The sequence below is a fragment of the Convolutriloba macropyga genome, chromosome 3, assembly GCF_964194025.1.
Source record: "Convolutriloba macropyga chromosome 3, txConMacr16.3, whole genome shotgun sequence".
In the NCBI taxonomy this organism is placed as follows: domain Eukaryota; kingdom Metazoa; phylum Xenacoelomorpha; order Acoela; family Convolutidae; genus Convolutriloba; species Convolutriloba macropyga.
Genome location: NC_134470.1, coordinates 51,304,829 through 51,327,054, shown reverse-complemented (window position 1 = coordinate 51,327,054; position 22,226 = coordinate 51,304,829). Strand labels below are relative to the sequence as shown.

The 22,226-nt window shown below is 33.3% G+C and overlaps 1 protein-coding gene across 1 annotated transcript in view; it reads right to left on the bottom strand.

Moving 5' to 3' along the window:
* Positions 1 to 21,478, bottom strand: part of LOC142336262 (SLIT-ROBO Rho GTPase-activating protein 3-like) — a 24,122-nt gene extending 2,644 nt beyond the window's left edge. The window contains exon 1 of the mRNA XM_075384955.1: positions 20,856 to 21,478. Coding sequence (XP_075241070.1) covers positions 20,856 to 21,447 — 592 coding nt within the window. The 5' untranslated portion in view covers positions 21,448 to 21,478. The remainder of the gene's footprint in view (positions 1 to 20,855) is intronic.
* Positions 21,479 to 22,226: the final 748 nt, after the last annotated feature.

The following is a 22,226-nucleotide window of genomic DNA, read 5'->3' as shown; positions in this document are numbered from 1 at the left end:
ATGGAAAAATAGAAAAATAAAAAACAACAAAAATATATATTTTTGGTTAAACCCTTATGTAAAAAACGGCATTTTTCAAAAAAATTACTTTAGTAAAACATTTTTTAATGAAAAAAATATTTAATTTAAAAATTTTACATGAAAAAAACTTCAATAACTGAAAAATGTAAAAAACGACAATTTTGAGAAAAAATTTTTTTTGGTAAATTAACATTTTTAATAAAAAAACAATTAAATTGAAAATTTTACATAAAAAACTTCCAAAACAGAGAAATGGAAAAATAAATAGCAAAATATAGATTTTTGGTTAAAGTCTTACGAAAAAAATTTTTTAATGAAAAAATAATTAAATTGAAAATTTTACATAAAAACTTCAAAAACTGAAAAAATGTAATAATAGAAAAATAAAAAAACAATAAAATTTACATTTTTGGATAAAAACCTTATGTAAAAAACGACATTTCTGAAAAAAAATCATTTTAGTAAAACAACATTTTTTAATAAAAAAACAATTAAATTGAAAATTTTACATAAAAAAAACTTCCAAAACTGAAAAATGGAAAAAATAGAAAAAATAAAAAACAAAATATACATTTTTGGTTGAAAACCTTATGTAAAAAGCGACATTTTTGAAAAAAAATTATTTTAGTGAGATCACTTTTTAATGAAAAATATAATTAACTTGAAAATTTTACATGAAAAAAATTCTAAAACTAAAATGTAAATGTAGAAAATTTAAAAACAAACAAATTTACATTTTTGGTTAGAAACCTTAAAAGTTAAAAACGACATTTTTTAAAAAAAAATTATTTTTGTAAAACAACCTTTTTTTAATAAAAAACAAATGAATTAAAAAATTTACGTGAAACAAGTTCCAAAACTGAGAAATGAAAATAGAAAAATAAAAAAACAACAGCATGTCTACTTTTGGTTAAAACCTTATGTAAAAGACAACATTTGAAAAAATTTTCTTCGGTAAAACAACAATTTTGAATAAAAAACGAATTAAAAATTATACATGAAAAAAAACTTCAAAAACTGAAAAATGTAAAATATAGAAAAATAAAAAACATCAAAATTTACATTTTTTTGTTAGAAACCTTATAAAATTTACATTTTTCAAAAAAAATTTCCTTTAGTAAAACAATTTTTATTCAAAACAATAAACTAATTGAAATGGTTTTCCACTTACAAAAATTGTAAATTTTTTTATTAATGATATGTATGCATCTATATCTAAAAATCTTTACCAAAAATTCTTCTTTAGAAAAACCAGGTGTTCCCATATGAAAGTTTCCATGATTATTGCATTCATTTCGTGGTAAAGAATTGTTGCTAAAGTCTGCTGCGAAATTATCACTGCAATTACTTTGCATCATCCAGTACCACAATGGATTCGTTTCTGGTCAACTGAATTCGTCAAATTTTTCCTCACTACGTGCTAAGCAAAGACTGTCAGTATCAATTTCAATCAACTCATATTTGTTTGGATTGCAGAAAGAGGATTAGAAAATGTATTTAAGTTGCAACATTGTAATTTTGGCGTACAGGAGGATAAAGAACCCAAGAAATATTGGTTCTTTATGTTCAATACGTGTCTTGCTCATTCCTACCTCAAAAATCTGGTCTTTCAGCTCATTCAGGAACTTGAAAAACCTGTTGTTAAAAAAACCTATCCGCATGAGAACCTTTCAGATATTTTGTGGTCGTATGTCGACTACGGTCCTTTGTCTGATAACCAGATCATTTCCATCCCAACGATTTCCAATCAACTTCACAGTCTCTGCAACGACTATAACCCACATTTTTGAAAAAAAAACGATATTTCCAAAGCAAGCATTTGTCGAGAAATATTTAAATTCAAAATCGAACTTTTGATAAAAATTGTTTTCGAAAATGCATTTTTAAAACTCAATTAAATATTAGTATCAATGTATTAATTCAAAAGCATACATAAGCTTCAGCTTTTCTGAGTGTAGAAACACAATATTTCAAATTAATCAGTCAATCAGTCATCACAAAAAATACTAGTATCAGATTTGAAATTATACAGGAAATACAAACAAAAATAATCAGCCAATGGAATATCTTCTCAGATTGCTAGTTTAGTTACCATATAACTCAGTATGTCGTCTCAATTTGCTCGATGGAGGACACAATTTTTCTTCGTTCTCATCAACTTCTGACTTTCTACTTCCCTCTCTCTCAGGGTTATTGACAACAAAGCCCTTCTCTTGACTGTCTTTTGTGTACAATACGCCGGTTGCTCACATTTGAGGGAAGTTTTTTCAGATATTGCTTCAGTTGCATCAGGAAAAAAATGATCCCGATTATCTGCACATTCGTCAACTACTTTACTGAGGATGGTTCTGACAGACTCGAGTACAGTATTTTCAACCGTTGATGTCTCCTGTACTTCTTTCATGGTTTCTTGTTCAGTTTCTGTAGAAAAACACGAAAAGGTGACTGACTTGTCAAATTTTTTGTTGTCAAACTTGAGGCCAAGTGCGTTCTCTTCTTTTATACTTGCAATAATACTCTCTGTCAGTGACTCATTTTCCCAATCGTCACAATCGCGATCAGGTTTCTGCTCCTGCAAATCGTCATACTCGTCAGAAACACACCAGAGGAATTTAAGTTCCCTCTCCTCCTCAAAAAATCCTCGTTGATTTTCATGTATTGCTTTATAGGACAACTCATAATCACAGAATTGCGCACGGACTGATCTGCTTAGTTCCATGGTGTCCGAGACTTGTAAAGTTGTGTTTTCATTGTGGTTTTTGTAAAAGTCTACAGTTGTCTGTTTGTATGGTACAGAGACTTCAGGCAAATTCTCGATAGCAACAATGAAGACCAGAAGCTGCCTCGGAATTGAGAATGGAGGATCAGCTACCCATCCGAAGCACGTTTTTCTCTCTTTTATAATTGCTACATCATCATTGAAGTCGGGGAAGAAGAAGTGGACCTTGAGATTTTCGTTCAATTTCACAGATTTGATATTCATCATTCCAGCCTTTGTTTGGTTCAAGACGGTTGAAATCCTAAATGAACTAAATTAAAGCAAAATTGCCTCTATAACCATAATCCCTAAACCTTTCTCTCTGAAGCATTCCTATGCTATTTGCCAATGAGTACCATGATTATAATAGCTATTTATTCGCTTTTTTTGGTTTGTTCTCATATTTTATAACAGAACAGACTTACTTGGAATGCGAAATAGGCAGAGGTCCTGTAGATGAAGAATCTTCGCTGAAGAGTTTATAGTTGTCAACTTAGGCTGGTAAAAAAAGCGCTTCAAATTGTCTCAAGAAAAGAACAAAAGCTAGTTATAGTTAAGTTGTTGAAGAGAAGGAAAAGAAGTAAAATGAGTTGTACTTTTGTTTGTACACTATGATAAAGATGACATCATTATGACGCAATAGTGACGTTATTATTACGGTACTATGAGGAAGACGTCAATCACGTGAGTTGTGCATGCTTAGATAAAGTATGAATCATCATATCGTAAGTAGTATGGTATAGACTTTGTTCACATGAGTTCAATGACCACATAGAATATCTAGGTTTCTGTAATTCGGTAATTGTTCCAATCCTAAGACGTAATTGATCTTAATTTTGTTCTAAAGAGGACAGTGGTCCCCATGCAATTATGAAATCATCTATTTGTCCTTAATTGCGAAGATAGTAGGACGTAATTTTTATGGTACTATGATTTAATTGATACATTTTATGACTTATTTCTAACGATAGTGAAAAGTTCGATGAAGTTGTACTCAAAAAACCTCTATCGATCACCTGAGAAGATTCGCCTTTACAAAAGAAGATGTCAAAATTGATGTTTGAAAGATCACTAAATAAACGGATTGTCAGATAGAAATTAAATAAATACAGATGATGATGTTATGTTAAGTTGTCTAATTTTTTGATATATTTTCGATAAATATTTGAAAACATTTTGTTATTCTTTACAAAATTTGGTTGTTTTTCTACAATACTAAAAAAACGTGTAAAAATTGAGTATTTTTGACAATATTTAGCTACTTTGTGGTAATTATAAGTGGTAGCAAGTGGACAGTTTTTAATAGAATTGGGTTTCTTGTTAGAAAATATGTTTTTTGTGGCAAAAAGGAAGTATTTTTGGTAAGAAATGGCTATTTTTTTAATATTGGGTAGTTTCTGGTAAAGTTTTAGAAAAAAATTTGTCAGATTTGGGTATTTTCTGCAAGAATTGGGTAATTTTTGGCAATAATTGGGTAATTTTTAGTAATAATTGGGTATTTTTGGTATTAATTGGGTATTTTTGGTAAGAATTGGGTGTTTTTTCACCAAGAATTGTGTGTTTTCTGCCAAGAATTGGTATGTTTTTGGCAAGAATTGGGTGTTTATTTCAAGAATTGGGTATTTTTTAGCAAGAATTGTGTCTTTTTTTCAAGAAATAGGTATTTTTAGCATGAGTTGGGTATTTGTGGCAATAATTGGACATTTTTGGCAATAATTGGGTATTTTTTGGCAATAATTGGGTATTTTTGGCAATAATTGTGTATTTTTTGCCAAGAATTGGTGATTTTTTGGTAAGAATTTTTTTTCAAGAATTGGGTATTTTTAGCGAGGATGGGGTATTTTTGGCAAGAATTGGGTATTTTAAGCAAGAATGTGATATTTTTCGTGTGAACAGCTTGGGTATCATGCTCTGAGGTACGTCTTTTATGGGAAGAGGTAAATTACCTTACTAATTGAATATTAAGGGATTATCTGACTAATCCCCCTCGTGTGAACAGCGTGGGTATCACGCTGTGAGGTACGTCTTCGGGATATGAGGGAAAATAGGCTATACGTAATCTTTATAGATAGGTACATCTTTTATCCCCCTGTCTTGCTAATCCCCCTCGTGTGAACAGCTGGGGTGTCATGCTGTGGGGTACGTTATTGGAAATTTGAATTATTAAAGTGTAAAATGGTAGGGGGTCAATGACCTTACTGATTTGTTGTTAAGGCACTATCTTGCTAATCCCCCTCGTGTGAACAGCTTGGGTGTCATGCTGGAGGTACACCTTTGAAAATTTACATTATGAAAGTGTAATATGGGAATGGGTAAATGACCTTACTAATTTAATATTAAGGGATTATCTTGCTAATCTCCCTCGCGTGAACAGCTTGGGTATCATGCTGTGAGATACGTCTTTGAAATCAGATGTTAGTAAAATGCAATTTGGTAAGGGGACAATGACCTTACTGATTCGATGTTAAGGCACTGTCTTGCTAATCCCCTTCGTGCGAACAGCTTGGCTGTCACGCTGTGAGGTACATCTCTGGAAATTTACATTAGTAAACTGTAATATGGTAGGGGGTCAATGTCCTTACTAATTTGTTAAGGCACTGTCTTGCTAATCCCCTTCGTGTGAACAGCTTGGGTGTCATGCTGTGAGGTACATCTTTGGAAATTTACGTTATTAAAGTGTAATTTGGTAGTTGGTCGATGACCTTATAAATTTGTTGTTAAGGCACTATCTTGCTAATCCCCTTCGTGTGAACAGCTTGCGTGTCATGCTGTGAGGTACGTCTTTGGAAATTTACGTTATTAAAGTGTAAATTGGTAGGGGGTCGATGAGCTTATTAATTTGTTCTTTAGGTAATATCTTGCTAATGCCCTTCGTGTGAACAGCTTGGGTGTCATGCTGTGAGGTACGTCTTTGGAAATGTATGTTATTAAAATGTAATTTGGTAGGGTATCGATGACCTTATTAATTTGTTGTGAAGTCACTTTCTTGCTAATCCCCTTCGGGTGAACAGCTTAGGTGTCATGCTGTGAGGTACGTCTTTGAAAATTTACGTTATTAAAATGTAATTTGGTAGGGGGTCGATGACCTTATTAATTTGTTGTTAAGGCACTATCTTGCTAATCCCCTTCGTGTGAACAGCTTGGGTGTCATGCTGTGAGGTACATTTTTCAAAATCACGTAAGCTGTACATAAGTGTAAATGAGTCATCTTATCTAATTTAATATTAAAACATTAGCTGGCTAATCCCCCTTTGTGTGAACAGTTTGGTTATCATACTGTGAGCTACGTTTTTGAAAATTCGTTCGTAACTGTAAATGAGTCATCCTAAATTATTATTAAAGGATTATCTTGCTAATCCCCTTAGTGCGAACAGCTTGGGTATCATGCTGTGAGGTACTTCCTTGGAATTTGAGGGAAAATGGGCTATACCTAATCTTAATACATAGGTACTTCCTTTTACCCCCCCCCCCCCCAGCTTTGCTCGCATATTACTACTTTGGTTTTTGCTTAAGAAAAAAATCTAGGAGAATGAGCGTATCGAAATTTTATGCCCACTAGAACAGAGTCATAAAACGAACATACCCGTTCATATGATTTTACAAGCTAAGCGTTTTCGCAAGAATCTTGCAAAAAACTACCATAATAGCTCGATTCGGTTGTGTATCGTCAGAACCCAATTCCCCGTCATCGTCTTACACATAAATTATGTAAACCCCTTGTACGCGATATTCAAATATTGACGTAGATAATTCGTGTATTTAATGGCGCCGGGGTGGGGGCGGGGAGCATAGATCTCAACCGAGATCGGAAAGCATTACTTTGGTCTTTATCACGTTTAAGCACAGACAACGCAACTTGCAAAGACCTTCAGTGGGAAACCATGGCAACTGTGCCATAGCATATGTCAAGAAAATGTATCAAAACATGAAACTTTCCATTTGAGTTGCATGTTCAAGCCAGCATGCACAATTAGCTTACACTATAACTCTAGTCAAAACACAGCAAAGTCTGAAGCAATGTGGGAATTTAAGTCGATGTTCCCAGTACATTTCGAGAAACAACCATTTCTCAATTTATCTTTCTTAGACTTTCAAGCTCTATTCTCCACGTGACCTGTTTACATTTACTAGTGTTTCAAACACAACTAATCCTTTAATTATGCAGCTCAAAATAACATGCAAAATCTCTTCATTCTTCATGCAAACCATCTGGTTGCTCTTACTACTACTCTAAACATGTAAAAGTCTCCAATCAAAGGTCCAGTTCAAAGCAGGTCGCCGTAGAAACAGCCTTAATGGAACCCTGTTTGAGTTTGAACAAGTTCCCTGTTCTATTTATAAAAATCTAAACAAAACTGAGTCGATTAGATCACAAATACCCTTAGGCCTAGCATTGAGAAAGTCCTTTCCACGCATTGGCAAAATAAACCAAACCCCACAACTCATTTCTGGTTCAATAACTGGCTATACTTTCCGAATAACTACCGCACGGGAAGTACTAACATTCGATCAGCAGCTGTATACCTTTTTACCTAATATTCCGTTGAACAGTAGAGTTCCAACGATTAAAGTGTTCTAATCTGTGTTCAAACGGTTCGTTAGATCCCTTAAATGTATTAACAACCAGAGGCCAAAACCACAACTTATAAAAGTATTCTTTACGGTACTTGTCTATGAAAATGGTTAGCTACTAAATTAGTCACAGCATGGTTTCTGCAATATATGGTTTTTCTCTGCCCTTATTTCAATTAATTTTAGGTTTACTTTTGATTCATAATATTGAGCCACAAGTCCGAATAATTACTCGATAAAATTGAATATTATTCAAAATGTTTTTGGAACCAACTCATATTGCAGGACATAGAATCTGAGCTACAAAGGAATGGTTTTTGTAAAATTGAATACAAAACAAAATGCAACTTTGAGACAAACGGTGAACTCATCTGAAAATATAGCTGGACAAATCTTCAAAATTTCAAAAAATCATTCTTAAATTTTGCCCTATAATTTCAATCTAATTTGCTCCCCAGATCCCCCAATGATTACCAGATCTACTCCTAACCAGTATGAGTACTCTCATTTTGAAGCACAATTCAGCTTAGCTTTCGAAACAAACTAAACTTGCAGGCTTTCTACTTTGAAGCCTTTTTCATATATCCCCTTAAGACCATTGTTCTCTTACATGTTCATTCGAGTTGAAACTGAAGCTAAATATGCAACAATAGCAGTCGTTTTTGTTTAAAATTTTTCGAATTCGAGGTCTAGCTCATGAATTTTTGCAAATTTCCATTTAGGATTATTCTAACTGCAATTCCGACATGAGTATAAAAAATGAAGAACGAAGTGGAGTGCAGATTTTGATCAAACAAAACAGTACAACTGAAAATGCTTTGCTTCGGAAACAACGTTAAAAACCTTCAAAGCAAAAGTATCGACAATTTTGATTATACTCAATCCCCAGACTCAATGATAATAACAATAGCGGTATTCACCCCGAGCATTTTGTTCTATTTTAAAATGCGACTTTAGCATGAGGGCAAAAAGACTACTCGAAGTCGAAAAGGATTTTAGGAAAATAGGAAAACAATATGAGCTCAAAAATACGTGCCCCATACAATACTGGGCAGTTCAGAAGCAGATTCGGTCATAAAAATACAGAAATTCTAAAAGCAAATGTAAAAATGGAATCAAAAGAGACATTTTTTACTACAAAAATCTGAACACATCTCGGATAGCAGAATGCCCCCAAAAAATGTTCATATTATCTGAATTGTGAAATAAGTCAAGTGATGGGCTACAATACATGACATCGTAAAATAGGATTTTTTTATAATAGAATAAACATTTCAATATTTGGAGCAAAAAACAACTCCCATTTATCTGACCTACTATAAAAAAATGCGAAGCCATGAAAGCTTTTGCACTAAAAATATTTCATTCAGAGCAAATTTTTCCAAATTAAAAACTCAGAGACGCTCTAAACATTTAAAAAAACATAGCTGAATAAACTCATAATGGGCCACCGAAAAGTTTGTCTCTCGTATTTTTTTGTATTTTGAGATATTTTAGCCTCAAAATCAATGGAAAACAAAATTTTTTGATAAATACAGGCTACATCTGTCATCCATAAAATGAATCGGTTATTAATTTCACTGAAGAACGAAGATTTTCATCGAAAAATTCAAAGAACTTCTTGTTTTTCTCCAAGACGTATATGGTTCCCATGAATTTTTGGCTCCAAAAAACCGCGTTATAAACATATCCTTCAACTGAAAATCTTTTGGCCCAACAACAGTTGGATTACAGCTGCTCTGACAGCAGCTCTTTTCTTATCCTCTAACCTACGTCATAACCAAAAAAATCCCCCAATTAGCACTGAAAACGAGCCAAATTAGAAAAAAAATTGATAAAAACCCATCATTCCGCCAATGAGGGCTTCGCACAATTAAGGCTCTTAATATCACGCAGGTAAAAGTATGACATGCTGGTTACTCAAACCGTGATTTTCAGAAGTCAATAGATACCAACGTGCCACAAAGTGGTACACTAATTCCAAAGTTAAATTACGGTAATTCTTTAATTCTTCTGACCCACTTCAGCGGGGAACGACTTTTCGCTACATTGATTTTCCTTTGCGCAGTCAATTTTAGGCTCGTTCATATATTTGACGCATAAAGATATGAGTACCATTACAAGCCTATCCCCCTGTCGAACAAGGAATCGAAATGGGATGATTGAAATGCTGAGGGAGTTTAAAAATATTGTAACACCAGGACTATTAATTACAATGTCGTTCATCTTTATTGGAATCTTTTTAAATTTAACAACTCTAATTATTACTTAGATTCCACCAGAATAATTGGAATATTAGCTTTTACAAAAACTATGGTAATTTTTCCTGGTAAAATATGGTAAAAGCTAAATCGAATGCTGTTTCATTGTCATACTATATTTTTAAATAAGACTGTTAGATCAAAAAATCAGTTTTTGTTTCTTTTTGAAAGATTCCACTAAAAAATCTATGCCCTTTAACCCAAACGTTACAAAAATAGTTTAATTTTGATCAATTTTACAATATGCGTTTTTCTCGAAAAATCCACTTTAATTTCGTGTAAAAAAGATTGTCAGATGACAATTCAGCAAAAGGTTTTTGTTCCATCAACACATTACAACTTGAATTGCCACCTAACCTGTCAAAGACTATGTCGTTTCGACCACTAATTTGTTTTGAACTTTAATGGTTTCAGTTGGTGAAACCTGTCGTAAATAACTTCAAAGAAAAATTGGAAAAATCTTACTGTATCCTATTTTACTGAATACATCTCGGAACGAAGAATTCCCCAAAAACTGTTCATATTCTCTGAGTAGTGAAATAAGTCAAGTGAAGGGCAACAATACATGACATCGTAAAATAGGATTTTTGTATAATAGAATAAACATTTCAATATTTGGAGCGAAAACAACTCCCATTTATCTGACCTACTATAAAAAAATGCGAAGCCATGAAAGCTTGTGCATTAAAAATATTTCACTCAGAGCAAATTTTTCCAAATTAAAAACTCAGAGACACTCTTAACATTTAAAAAAAACATAGCTGAATAAACTCATAATGGGCCACCGAAAAGTTTGTCTCTCGTATTTTTTTGTATTTTGAGATATTTTAGCCTCAAAATACATGGAAAACAAAATTTTTTGATTACTACAGGCTAAATCTGTTATCCATAAAATGAATCGGTTATTAATTTCACTGAAGAACGAAGATTTATCAAAAAATTCAAAGAACTTCGTGTTTTTCTCCCAGACGTATATGGTTCCCATGAATTTTTGGCTCCAAAAAATCGCGTTATAAACATATCCTTCAACTGAAAATCTTTTGGCCCAACAACAGTTGCATTACAGCTGCTCTGACAGCAGCTCTTTTCTTATCCTCTAACCTACGTCATAACCAAAAAAATCCCCCAATTAGCACTGAAAACGAGCCAAATTAGAAAAAAAAATTGACAAAAAACCCATCATTCCGCCAATGAGGGCTTCGCACAATTAAGGCTCTTAATATCACGCAGGTAAAAGTATGACATGCTGGTTACTCAAACCGTGGTTTTCAGAAGTCAATAGATACCAACGTGCCACAAAGTGGTACACTAATTCCAAAGTTAAATTACAGTAATTCTTTAATTCTTCTGACCCACTTCAGCGGGGAACGACTTTCGCTACATTGATTTTCCTTTGCGCAGTCAATTTTAGGCTCGTTCATATATTTGACGCATAAAGATATGAGTACCATTACAAGCCTATCCCCCTGTCGAACAAGGAATCGAAATGGGATGATTGAAATGCTGAGGGAGTTTAAAAATATTGTAACACCAGGACTATTAATTACAATGTCGTTCATCTTTATTGGAATCTTTTTAAATTTAACAACTCTAATTATTACTTAGATTCCACCAGAATAATTGGAATATTAGCTTTTACAAAAACTATGGTAATTTTTCCTGGTAAAATATGGTAAAAGCTAAATCGAATGCTGTTCCATTGTCATACTATATTTTTAAATAAGACTGTTAGATCAAAAAATCAATTTTTGTTTCTTTTTGAAAGATTCCACTAAAAATATATGCCCTTTAACCCAAACGTTACAAAAATAGTTTAATTTTGATCAATTTTACAATATGCTTTTTTCTCGAAAAATCCACTTTAATTTCGTGTAAAAAAGATTGTCAGATGACAATTCAGCAAAAGGTTTTTGTTCCATCAACACACTACAACTTGAATTGCCACCTAACCTGTCAAAGACTATGTCGTTTCGACCAATAATTTGTTTTGAAATTTATTGGTTTCAGTTGGTGAAACCTGTCGTAAACAACTTCAAAGAAAAATTGGAAAAATCTTACTGTATCCTATTTTACTGAATACATCTCGGAACGAAGAATGCCCCAAAAACTGTTCATATTCTCTGAATAGTGAAATAAATCAAGTGATGGGCAACAATACATGACATCGTAAAATAGGATTTTTGTATAACAGAATAAACATTTCAATATTTGGAGCGAAAAACAACTCCCATTTATCTGACCAACTATAAAAAAAATGCGAAGCCATGAATGCTTTTGCATTGAAAATATTTCATTCAGAGCAAATTTTTCCAAATTAAAAACTCAGAGACGCTCTAAACATTTAAAAAACAGTCGAATAAACTCAGAATGGGCCACCGAAAAATTTGTTTCATATTTTTGTATTTTGAGATATTTTAGCCTCCAAATCAATGGAAAACAAAATTTTTTGATAACTTCCGGCTATATCTGTTATTCATAAAATGAATCGGTTATTAATTTCACTGAAGATTGAAGATTTTCATCAAAAATTTGAAGAACTTTGTGTTTTTCTCCCAGACGAATATGGTTCCCATGAATTTTTGGCTCCAAAAAATCGCCTTTAAAAAACATCTTTCAACTGAAAATCTTTTGGTCCCGCAACAGTTGGATTACAGCTGCTCTGACAGCAGCTCTTTTCTTATCCTCAAACCTACGTCATAACCAAAAAAATCCACCCAATAGCACCGAAAACGAGCCAAATTAGAAAAAATTCAGTGATAACCAATTGCTGGACAGTGAGCGGAATTATAACCAAAGTTAGGAAATATAATACGAACAACAATTAATTGGTGGGGGTAAACTTAAGAAAAAAATAGCAGCAAAATTTGTACAAGTTTCAGGTGGGCAGTCCCCCCAGTATAATGTGTTGATGTTTAAACAACATTAAATTTACTTATATTCGACTAGTCCAACGCTTGAACAAAAATTGAAATGATGGCTTTAGAAATGTTTTTTTTCCAGTTAAAAAACATGTAATGAATTTTATTGAGGACCTTATTGAGTTTTTCGCCCGGACGAATGACGAATATGGTGCCCATTAATTTTTGGCTCCGAAAAAAAGTGTTTAAAATATCTTTCAACTGAAAGTCTTTTGGTCCCACAAGTTGGATTACAGCAGCTCTGACAGCAGCTCTTTTCTTATCATCTAACCTACGTCATAACCAAAAAAATCCCCCAATTAGCACTGAAAACGAGCCAAATTAGAAAAAAAAATTGATAAAAACCCATCATTCCGCCAATGAGGGCTTCGCACAATTAAGGCTCTTAAAATCACACAGGTAAAAGTATGACATGCTGGTTACTCGAATCGTGGTTTTCAGAAGTCAATAGATACCAACGTGCCACAAAGTGGTACACTAATTCCAAAGTTAAATTACAGTAAATCTTTATTTCTTCTGATCCACTTTAGCGGGGGAACGACTTTTCGCTCACTTGATTTTCCTTTGCGCAGTCAATTTTAGGCTCGTTCATATATTTGACGCATAAAGATATGAGTACCATTACAAGTCTATCATCCTGTCGAACAAAGAATCGAAATGGGATGATTGAAATTCTAAGCGAGTTAAAAAAATATTGTAAAACCTGGACTATTAATCACACTGTCGTCCATCTTTATTGGAATCTTTTTAAATTTAACATTTCTAATTATTACTTAGATTCCACCAGAAAAATTGCAATATTAGCTTTTAGAAAATATATGTTAAATTTTCTTGGTAAAATATGGTAAAAGCTAAATCGGATGCTGTTCCATAGTCATATTATAATTTTAAATAAGACTGTTAGAATAAAAAAATCAACTATTTATTTGTTTTGAACGATTCCACTATAAATATGTGCCCTTTAACCCAAACATTACAAAAATAGTTTAAGTTTGATCAATTCCCTTTTCTCCAAAAATCTACTTTTAATTTTGGGTAAAAACGATCGTCAAATGACAATTCAACAAAAGGTTTTTGTTCCATCCACACATTACAACTTGAACTGCCACCTAAGCTGTCAAAGAAGATGTCAGATGGACCACTAATTTGTTTTGAACTTTATTGGTTTTACTTTATTGGTTTTAACATTAAAAACTTGAAAAAAATTGCTGAATCGCGAACAGCAAAATCTGTCTATATTTTTCCTATTTGTATAAAATTTTCAAGAAAGAAAGCTAGAAAAAGTCACTTGAGAAGTCAAAGAAAGTTCTAGAAAAGCGCAAAATGGTCAAGCAAAAAAATTGCATAAAAAAGACCAACACGTTTACACTAATTGCTATGTACTTCGTTCAAGAGCAACTAATCAGATGTTTATCTCAATACCGAAGATGAATTAACGGAGAGGAACATATTTTATGATATTTATTTTTTAGAACCGCTATTTCGCTTTCGATTCATTGCAATTGCATCAAAGTAAAAAAAAAGTTCTGTGGCTATTGAAATTTTCACTCATAAGGTAAACATTTTACTGACCTTTTAAAGTTTGCTTAGCATGCTAACGAAATAGTGAACTGCTTACGACACAATCTTGATGTTTATCTCTTAAAGTTCTCCTGGAACTCAAGATCCACACCTATAGTTCAGTTAAGTCAAATAATGAAAAGAACTTTTTTGGTGGGGAAAGTTGTAGATGAGAGCGGTCGGTGGACCATTATGTGCAAACGCGCATTACCAAGCATTTTACTTTTTTTAAAAAACAAGATTATTATCTCGAAACAGATTTGCGCAGTGCATCATAGCCAAGTACATCACTGTTCCAAATGTTCGCTTATAGGGTTTTGGAAAAACTTAATCATGAGCAAGAAAAACAATTAGTTAACTAATATTATTGCGAAATAAGTAAGCTACACCAAACAACCTATCCTCAGATCTCCATGATCAGAACTAATATCTCAGAGGAAGCAGCATTGAACTTTATAACCCATAATATTTTTACAGCGTTTTAACTAATGTTCGCAAGCAGCTGCTTCAAATCCCTAAAAAATCAATAATATACGAGACCTAAAAAATTCCATTACGACTCGGTAAAGATATTAAGCAGCTAGATTTCCCGATATCGGGTCGAAAACAAGTTGTACTGTAGTTATGAAGCAATAATACAAATATGAAGCATTAAAAATATCTTATATCTTATAACACGACAAAAAAGATTAATCGTATCCTAAAAAAACAAGGAGGCTCGGTAATGTGCGTACGCACATAAGGTTCCGACCCCGCTCATCCACATTCTTGACTTAATTAGCTTCCAAATGATGAAGAGATAATAATCGAGTACAAAAATGCCACCCTAGAGGGCCGATGAACGTTGTTGATAATATCATTACTAGAAAGGACAATAAAAATATCAAGAAGAAAAATTATTCACGACCAAATCTCGATTTCTATAATAAATAAAATCACAACAAAATCAAACTCGCGTCAGATAGAAAGCAAACGAAACAATTAAACCTATAAATCAATAAAAAAAAAATATGGGTCCTGTCCTCAATGCGACTGTTAATAGGTCGACAAAAAAGAGCAAAGAGGTGCGAAGTTCAAAAATAAGTTTCTATTTTTGAAAAAAAATAATTTCACTGAAAATTCTGAAATCTTCATTTATATGTCCATAGGAAGCAATTGAGACCTGTCACTATCCAATTCTCAATTGCGCAAAATTTCAAAGCCAGTGGGATCTACGATTATTGTTGCAAATTAAAAAGAAAACAAAAATCCTGTAAAATGTACAAATGCAAAAAATCTCAATTAATTTTTTTAAAAATCTCGTAGTAACAGCAGTAACAAAGCCTAAAAACAAATGTCTGAAGTTAAAACCGTTATAGCGGTTAAATAATAGTTCACTGGAAACGGGTTGTGACCTGTGTTTACACAGACTGAGCTACGAATCGCCGAAAGTTTAATTAAAAAAATGACGACGTTCAAAAACCCAATTATGTTTTTGAAAACAGATATTTTCAAAAGTCATAAAATACTTAATATTTCAACAAACAGCGATGGATTAAATTGCAATACTTCAGGAAGCCAGTTGGGCCCGTTAAAATTGAAATTACGTCACGACACCACAAAATAACAAAATAAAAAAGCAAAAACTTCAAACAATTTTACGATATCACACCGTTCAAGGCACTATAAATATAAGCTGTCACCTGTAAGACCTGTAAATTGTCACTTTCTCCTCATTTTAACATCAAAGAGTCTGCCTTCTAAAAGCATTACGTAGACATGACAACAAAAAGAAACCCAGAATTTGAAGAGTATAGAAATCTCAAAAACTTTTATGAAATTATTTGTCGAAGCAATCAGTCACAACGTATAACCAAGGGCAATAAAATGTTCAAATCAACAACAATATTTGAGACCTCGAATTAGTCATATTGAGTTGCATGGTTACAAAAATGAAAGCAAAAAGGACACAGTTGAAAAAAAAATCATTTTTTTCCATTTTGAAGTCATAAAAACAAACAGCTAAAGACCGAAATTTTCAACTAGGTTGAGTTAAACGCCCTGGGTAAGCAATTGAGACCTATCGTTATTGTATGTATGGCGTAAAACAACCAAAAGAAAGACCAACATAGGCAAAAACAAAAATAAATCAATAAAAATTTGCGATATAACTGAGTATCAGCCCAAAAAAGCATAAACTATATAACAAAAACAATTAAATATTCAGATACGCCTTTATCCAGCCCTGTGCATCTTCCCTAATATGTTTTCCTTCAATTGTATATGTCAATTATGCGATAATTCGACAAGGAAACAAAAGATGAACTCATAAAATATGCAGTTATGATCAAAAATAAAAAAAATATTGAAAAGGCGTAGTATCAAAACAATTAGGCCACTGGTTGAATATAAAACCGTTACGTACATTAATTTATAACCCACAGGAAATAGAGGAAATATGATTCTGCCTGTTTATACTGAGACTGCGCCCGAAGTTGAGAAAAATAAGAAAATAGTTGCAAAGTTCAAACGTTGACCGAAGTTTTCTTAAAACAAATATATTCAAAGTCATAACAAACGTTAGATAACAACTGTAAGAGGTGTCAAATTTTTAAATTTTTGTACCGCCTGAAAAATAACTGGATCGTTGACTTGGGACACCGGGCTACAAAGTCATCGGGCTACAAAAAGATAACAAATGAAAGCAGAACCAGAATTACCGAAAATTATTTTTGAAACAATTGGTCAGAGCCATAGAAACCACGCCCTTAACTCTGAAACTGTTATATAATCTCGTTGGGCCTTGTTTATTGTAAATAGTATCTGTCATTGACTTAGCCCAGATTTGAAATTCTTGTAAGTAAAAAAAATTTATATAAAAACATTTACATAGCGGAAATATTTTGAAAAAAAGTTGCGCCCCATTAAAATCTAAAAAACTCTTTATCGTAAGGATCGATAGCAATATCAAGATCAACCCAGTGGTTGCTGCACGTCTAAAAAATTACTCATTTGTTCAAATGGTTGCAAAACAGATCAATTCCTTAACAAATTTTATCAGTTTTTTCGAACGAAAAAGCATTTTACATATTTATTGAGTTTAAATTTGCGAAAAACTGGCATGATTATAACTAAAGAAGACTCTCAAAGCCAGTGGGTGTACAAATATCTCGTTTGTCAGCTTAAAAGGAATATGGCCGCAGTTTTAGCGTATCTGCTTCCAGCAAATTTAAAGCAAGTTGGCTAAAAAAAGCAAAATTGGTCCCAAAAAAGTCTGAAGTCATTAACTAGGTTGAACTAAACCTCCTGTCAAAACAATTGAGACCTATCTTTATTAGATATTTGGCGCATAACAACCAAAAGAAAGACCAACATAGGCAAAAACAAACAAAATCCATAAAATTTTGCGAGATAACTGTCTCAGCCCAAAAAGCATAAACTATATAAAAACAATTAAATGTTCAGGTACGCCTTTTTTCAGCGCTCTGCATTTTCTTTATTATGATTTCCTTCAATTGCATTTGTCAATAATGCGATAATTCGATAAGGAAGCAAGGGTGAACTCATAAAATATGCTGTTATGCTCAAAAATAAAAAAAAAATATTGAAAAGGCGTAGTATCAAAACAATTAGACCATTAGTTGAACATAAAACCTTTACGATCATTAGCTTATAACCCACAGGAAATAGAGGAAATAGGATTCTGCCTGCTTTGACTGAGACTGCGCCCGAAGTTGAGAGAAATAAGATCAAATAGTTGCAAAGTTCAAAAGTTGACCGATGTTTAACTAAAACAAATATATTCAAAGTCATAACAGACATTAGATAACAACTGAAAGAAGTGTCAAGTTTTATTTATACCTCCCGAAAAATAACTGGATCTTTGACTGGGGACAATAAGTCATCGGGCTACAAAAAGATAACAAATGAAAGCAAAACCAGAAGTACAGAAATTTTTTTTACAAAAACAATTGGTCAGAGCCATAGAAACCACGCCCTTAACTCTGAAACTGTTCTATAATCTCGTTTGGCTTCGTTTATTGTAATTAGTATCTCATTAATTGAGCCCAGACTTGAAATTCTTCTAAGTAAAAAAAGTTTATATAAAAAACTTACAAAGCGGAAATATTTTGAAAAAAAAAAGTCGCGCCCCATTAAAAAAATTTTTATCGTAAGGATCGATGGCGATAACAAGATCAGCACAGAGTTCGATGCTCGTCTAAAAAAATACTCATTTGATCAAACGGTTGCAAAACAGATCAATTCATTAACAACATTTTTCAGTTTGTCAAAAATAAAAATGCGTTTTATATATTTATTGAGTTTAAATTTGCAAAAAACTGGCAAGATTATAACTCCAGAGGACACTCAAAGCCAGTGGGTGTACGACTAGCTCGTGTGTCATTTTAAAAAGAATATGGCCGCAGTTTTAACGTATCTGCTTTCAGCAAATTTAAAGCAAGTCGGCTAAAAAAGCAAATTTGGTCCCTAAAAATTTGAATTTTGAAAAATTTAGCAAAAATTTCAGCCACAGAACTCGGATTTAACAATTCAGCAACTCTCCTCTACATTTAGAGATAAAATTAATAACACTACAGTTAATAGTTTGAACAAATTTTAGCAAAATTTACAAAAATTAGGTCAAAAATTCCGAAAATGTGAATAAAAACGGCTGAAATACGTCTAATTTTCACGAAATTTTAAACCTCGATAACTCCCTTGAAAAAGCAAAAATCGAGAAAATCTTTTTAATTCCATATTCTACGCTGGCCGGGCTTCTTAATGATCACAACTCTCTACGATGAATATATCGATCGGCGAAAATTGACTGAACAAAAAAACCCATTTGAGTATATAGTTCCTCCCCCACTGAAGTGGGTCGGAACAATTAAATAAAACTTTTCTGGAGCCATAACGTAAAAGGCGCCCCACTTCCCATCTCAAGAGCAATACCCCTTGTGTCAAGCATTGCTCTAGGCAATTTAATCCGAAAACTGCATTTATCAGACCTTTCCCATGGAAAGCCAATTACGCTATGTGCTATTCTCATCAGCATAAACGGCTGCCTTCGAAAAAATCCAGTTAGAAAAAGCAAACTCAATTTTCCGTTTATAAGGCTTCAGTAACATTTTGAATTTTTTTAAAAAAAGTTACGTAAGTTCAACAAAACCTTTATTTTCGACATGTGGTCGATTTTTGTCATCACACTTATTTCGAATTAAGATCATTTCTGAAGCCAGTATAATAAATTTTTGTGGTAGTTGTGAAACTAAAGAGTTGTTATACTTCATCAACCATTCGCATGCAAGAAATTTTTTGCTCAATAGAGACCGATTTTCAACTCAATATTTTGGATTATGCTTTTAAAATAGCAATTAATCACAAGTAAATGACACCTTAAACATAACCCCCAATCGTCGGACAAATTGCTCTCAAACCTCCAGTTGACTACGCTAGTTAGGGTCAGCGGAGTGGGTGGCGAGGGGGGGGGGGTCAAGCGATGGGTCGGATTGTTGGGAGGGCTGTACAAGAGGGGGTGACTCAAGATAGTCAATTTTGTTAGGTTAAGAACCGCCCTTCACACCATGGAATTCTCTCAAAACAGTTTAATTGAAACGCATAATTAGAAACTAGTAACGCGTAAGGCTCTAAGAGAGCTGCTCACAGCCACTTAATGACCTCCGGTCTCTACCTGTTGATCCCGTTTTTAGGACGAAAAGTCAAAAGGTTCAGACGAAAATCGGTCAAGCGAAAAATCGCATAAGAAAGACCACAGGACAAATATAATTGCTACAAAATTCGTTTGAGAACAATTAAAAACGTAAGGTACTGTTTATCCCGCAATTACCTGCCAAATCATTTAGAGGTCATATTTCTTCAAATATCGCAGATCTTAAAAGTTGGTGGCCAATTTAGTCTCGTTTCCATGATATTTCGAAAAGAAAAAAAATTTTTCCATGATATTTTCCATGATAGTTTCCATGATATTTTCAAAAATAAAAAAAAAGTTTTTTTTGAAAAATTAGTCCTCGAAGTCTGATCTCTTCCTCAAAAAATACACAAAAAGTACACACAAAATACAACAATTTTTCATAGAAAGCAGATTAACATAATCAATTTTCCCATGCGGTATCTGATATGATCACGCTTCAAAAATTGTTTGTCACGTTTTTTGACGTGAAAAATTTCAAAAACTCTAGTCTTTGATTGATTTTCAGTGTTGAGAAAATCTATGAACCGTCTCCTCAAGAGTAGTAATCTTGTTAGTTGGAAAATTATAACATTTTTTCATTTTTATGACAGTGTGAAATCTACTTCAAAATTTCTTCTAGTTTCTCTGCAAAATTTCTTTTGCGAAAAATTCTTTTGCCGAAAATTCTTTTGCGAAAAATTCTACAGGATCTTTTGATTAGTAAGTTATTTTAAGGTATCATTAAAGCAGCCCTATCTGGACTCATGCAGCTATGTTTCCATCACCTATTTTTCAAAATATGTGAGCATTCTACGTGGAAAATGTAAAGGTTTATTCAAATCGTTTCATCATTTTGTTGTTTTAGAACTGTTACTACAGAAACTTTGGAAATTTTAATTAACCGTCGCATTAACTTTACCTCGACAAATTGTGAAAGTTTTTTTTAGTTCTTTTAAGAAAGATCTCATCTCCACAAGTACGCATTCAAAAATTTGCATGCAATAAAATTTGTGCTTCTTTTCACTCAAATTAAGACCACCAGTTTGACATGGTGACCCAATTTGCGTTCAAATAGACTCAGCTAAATTACATACCTTTTCCTTTGCTCTCCAAACTATTACGTAATTTTGACATGTCACTCTTGACAGTGTCCAATTTGGACTGACTCTCTTTAAAGGCTGCGAACTGGCCATTGTAGTCTTTGATGTTCAGCACCAAATCACCGCTTTGCCCTGTCAGTTCATTTTGGGTATCACAGAGCACTTTCTTGAATGAAGAGTGATTAACTTTGAGATCTCCCAGCGCGTGTTCTATTAAAGGGACGCTGATATCGGTTGTCATTTGAGATAAACCAATCAGATCCGAAGCTTCGAACCTTGAACTCGCCAATAACTGATAAAAGCATCCAAACATAGAACTATTGCATTTATTAGAACGCCGCTGACGTTCAAAAAGATTCTGATATTTCTTCAATTGTCTGTCGCATAAGTTCTGTAAACTCTTGCCGTATTCTATCTGCAGTTCCGCACGTTTCTTTACAAAGTCTAATAAATCTGTATTCAGGGATATACTGTCATTCACAAATTCGTCAAACATTTCATTCTGTTGTGTGAATACTTGTTTGAGACCACCAACTGCAGCCTCGATGCCCGTTAAGCCCTGTTGCAACGACTTTTTGTAGGCCATGCTAAAGACCTGAAAATAAAATGAACGACAATACAAGAGCTACCAAGACCAGAGGCAGTTTAGAATTCGTTTCGAAACAGTAGCTAAAAGTTCTAAAATGATAATTTCGTGGAATTAGATTGAAATTGATTGCGTATTCCGCATATATACATGGCCAAACTTAATCAACAATTTTTGTTTTTGCCGACCAACGCTTTCAAAAAATTTTCCCAATATATTTGTAAAAAACCGCATATTTCAAATTAAAAGCAACAATACCATAGACTGAGAAGACACAAAATTCACAACTGCATCAACAGAACGCAAGAGAATATGCCAGAAATTAGCGGCTAGAGAAAACGGTTACCAACAGAGAACTGATATCAAGATCACAAGCGAAAATAAAGTTTGAGAGCTCTTACAGATCAATTTTTTATTCGATTTTACAACTAATCGAATAAGTGTTTAACCGATCGAATAAGTGTTTAATCTAAAAACGGTTATCAAGTGCCCTTTCCAAATCAAATTTGGTGAATTCGAATCTCATTTCTAATAGCGGTATACTCACCTCATCCAGTTCCTCGGGTATTTTGCAAATTGATTTTTGCAATGCATTCACTTCGATAAAACGCTGTGAAACGCTGAAAGCCGTTGCCCATTCAATGCCTGGCATTGCCGCTTTTATTCACAACAAAGCCAATTATTTTATGACAAAATTGGTGTTAGCAGTGAAAGCGGTATCCAACAAGGCGACCCATTGGGCCCTTTGCTTTTTTCTCTGACGCTCTGGCCCATTATAG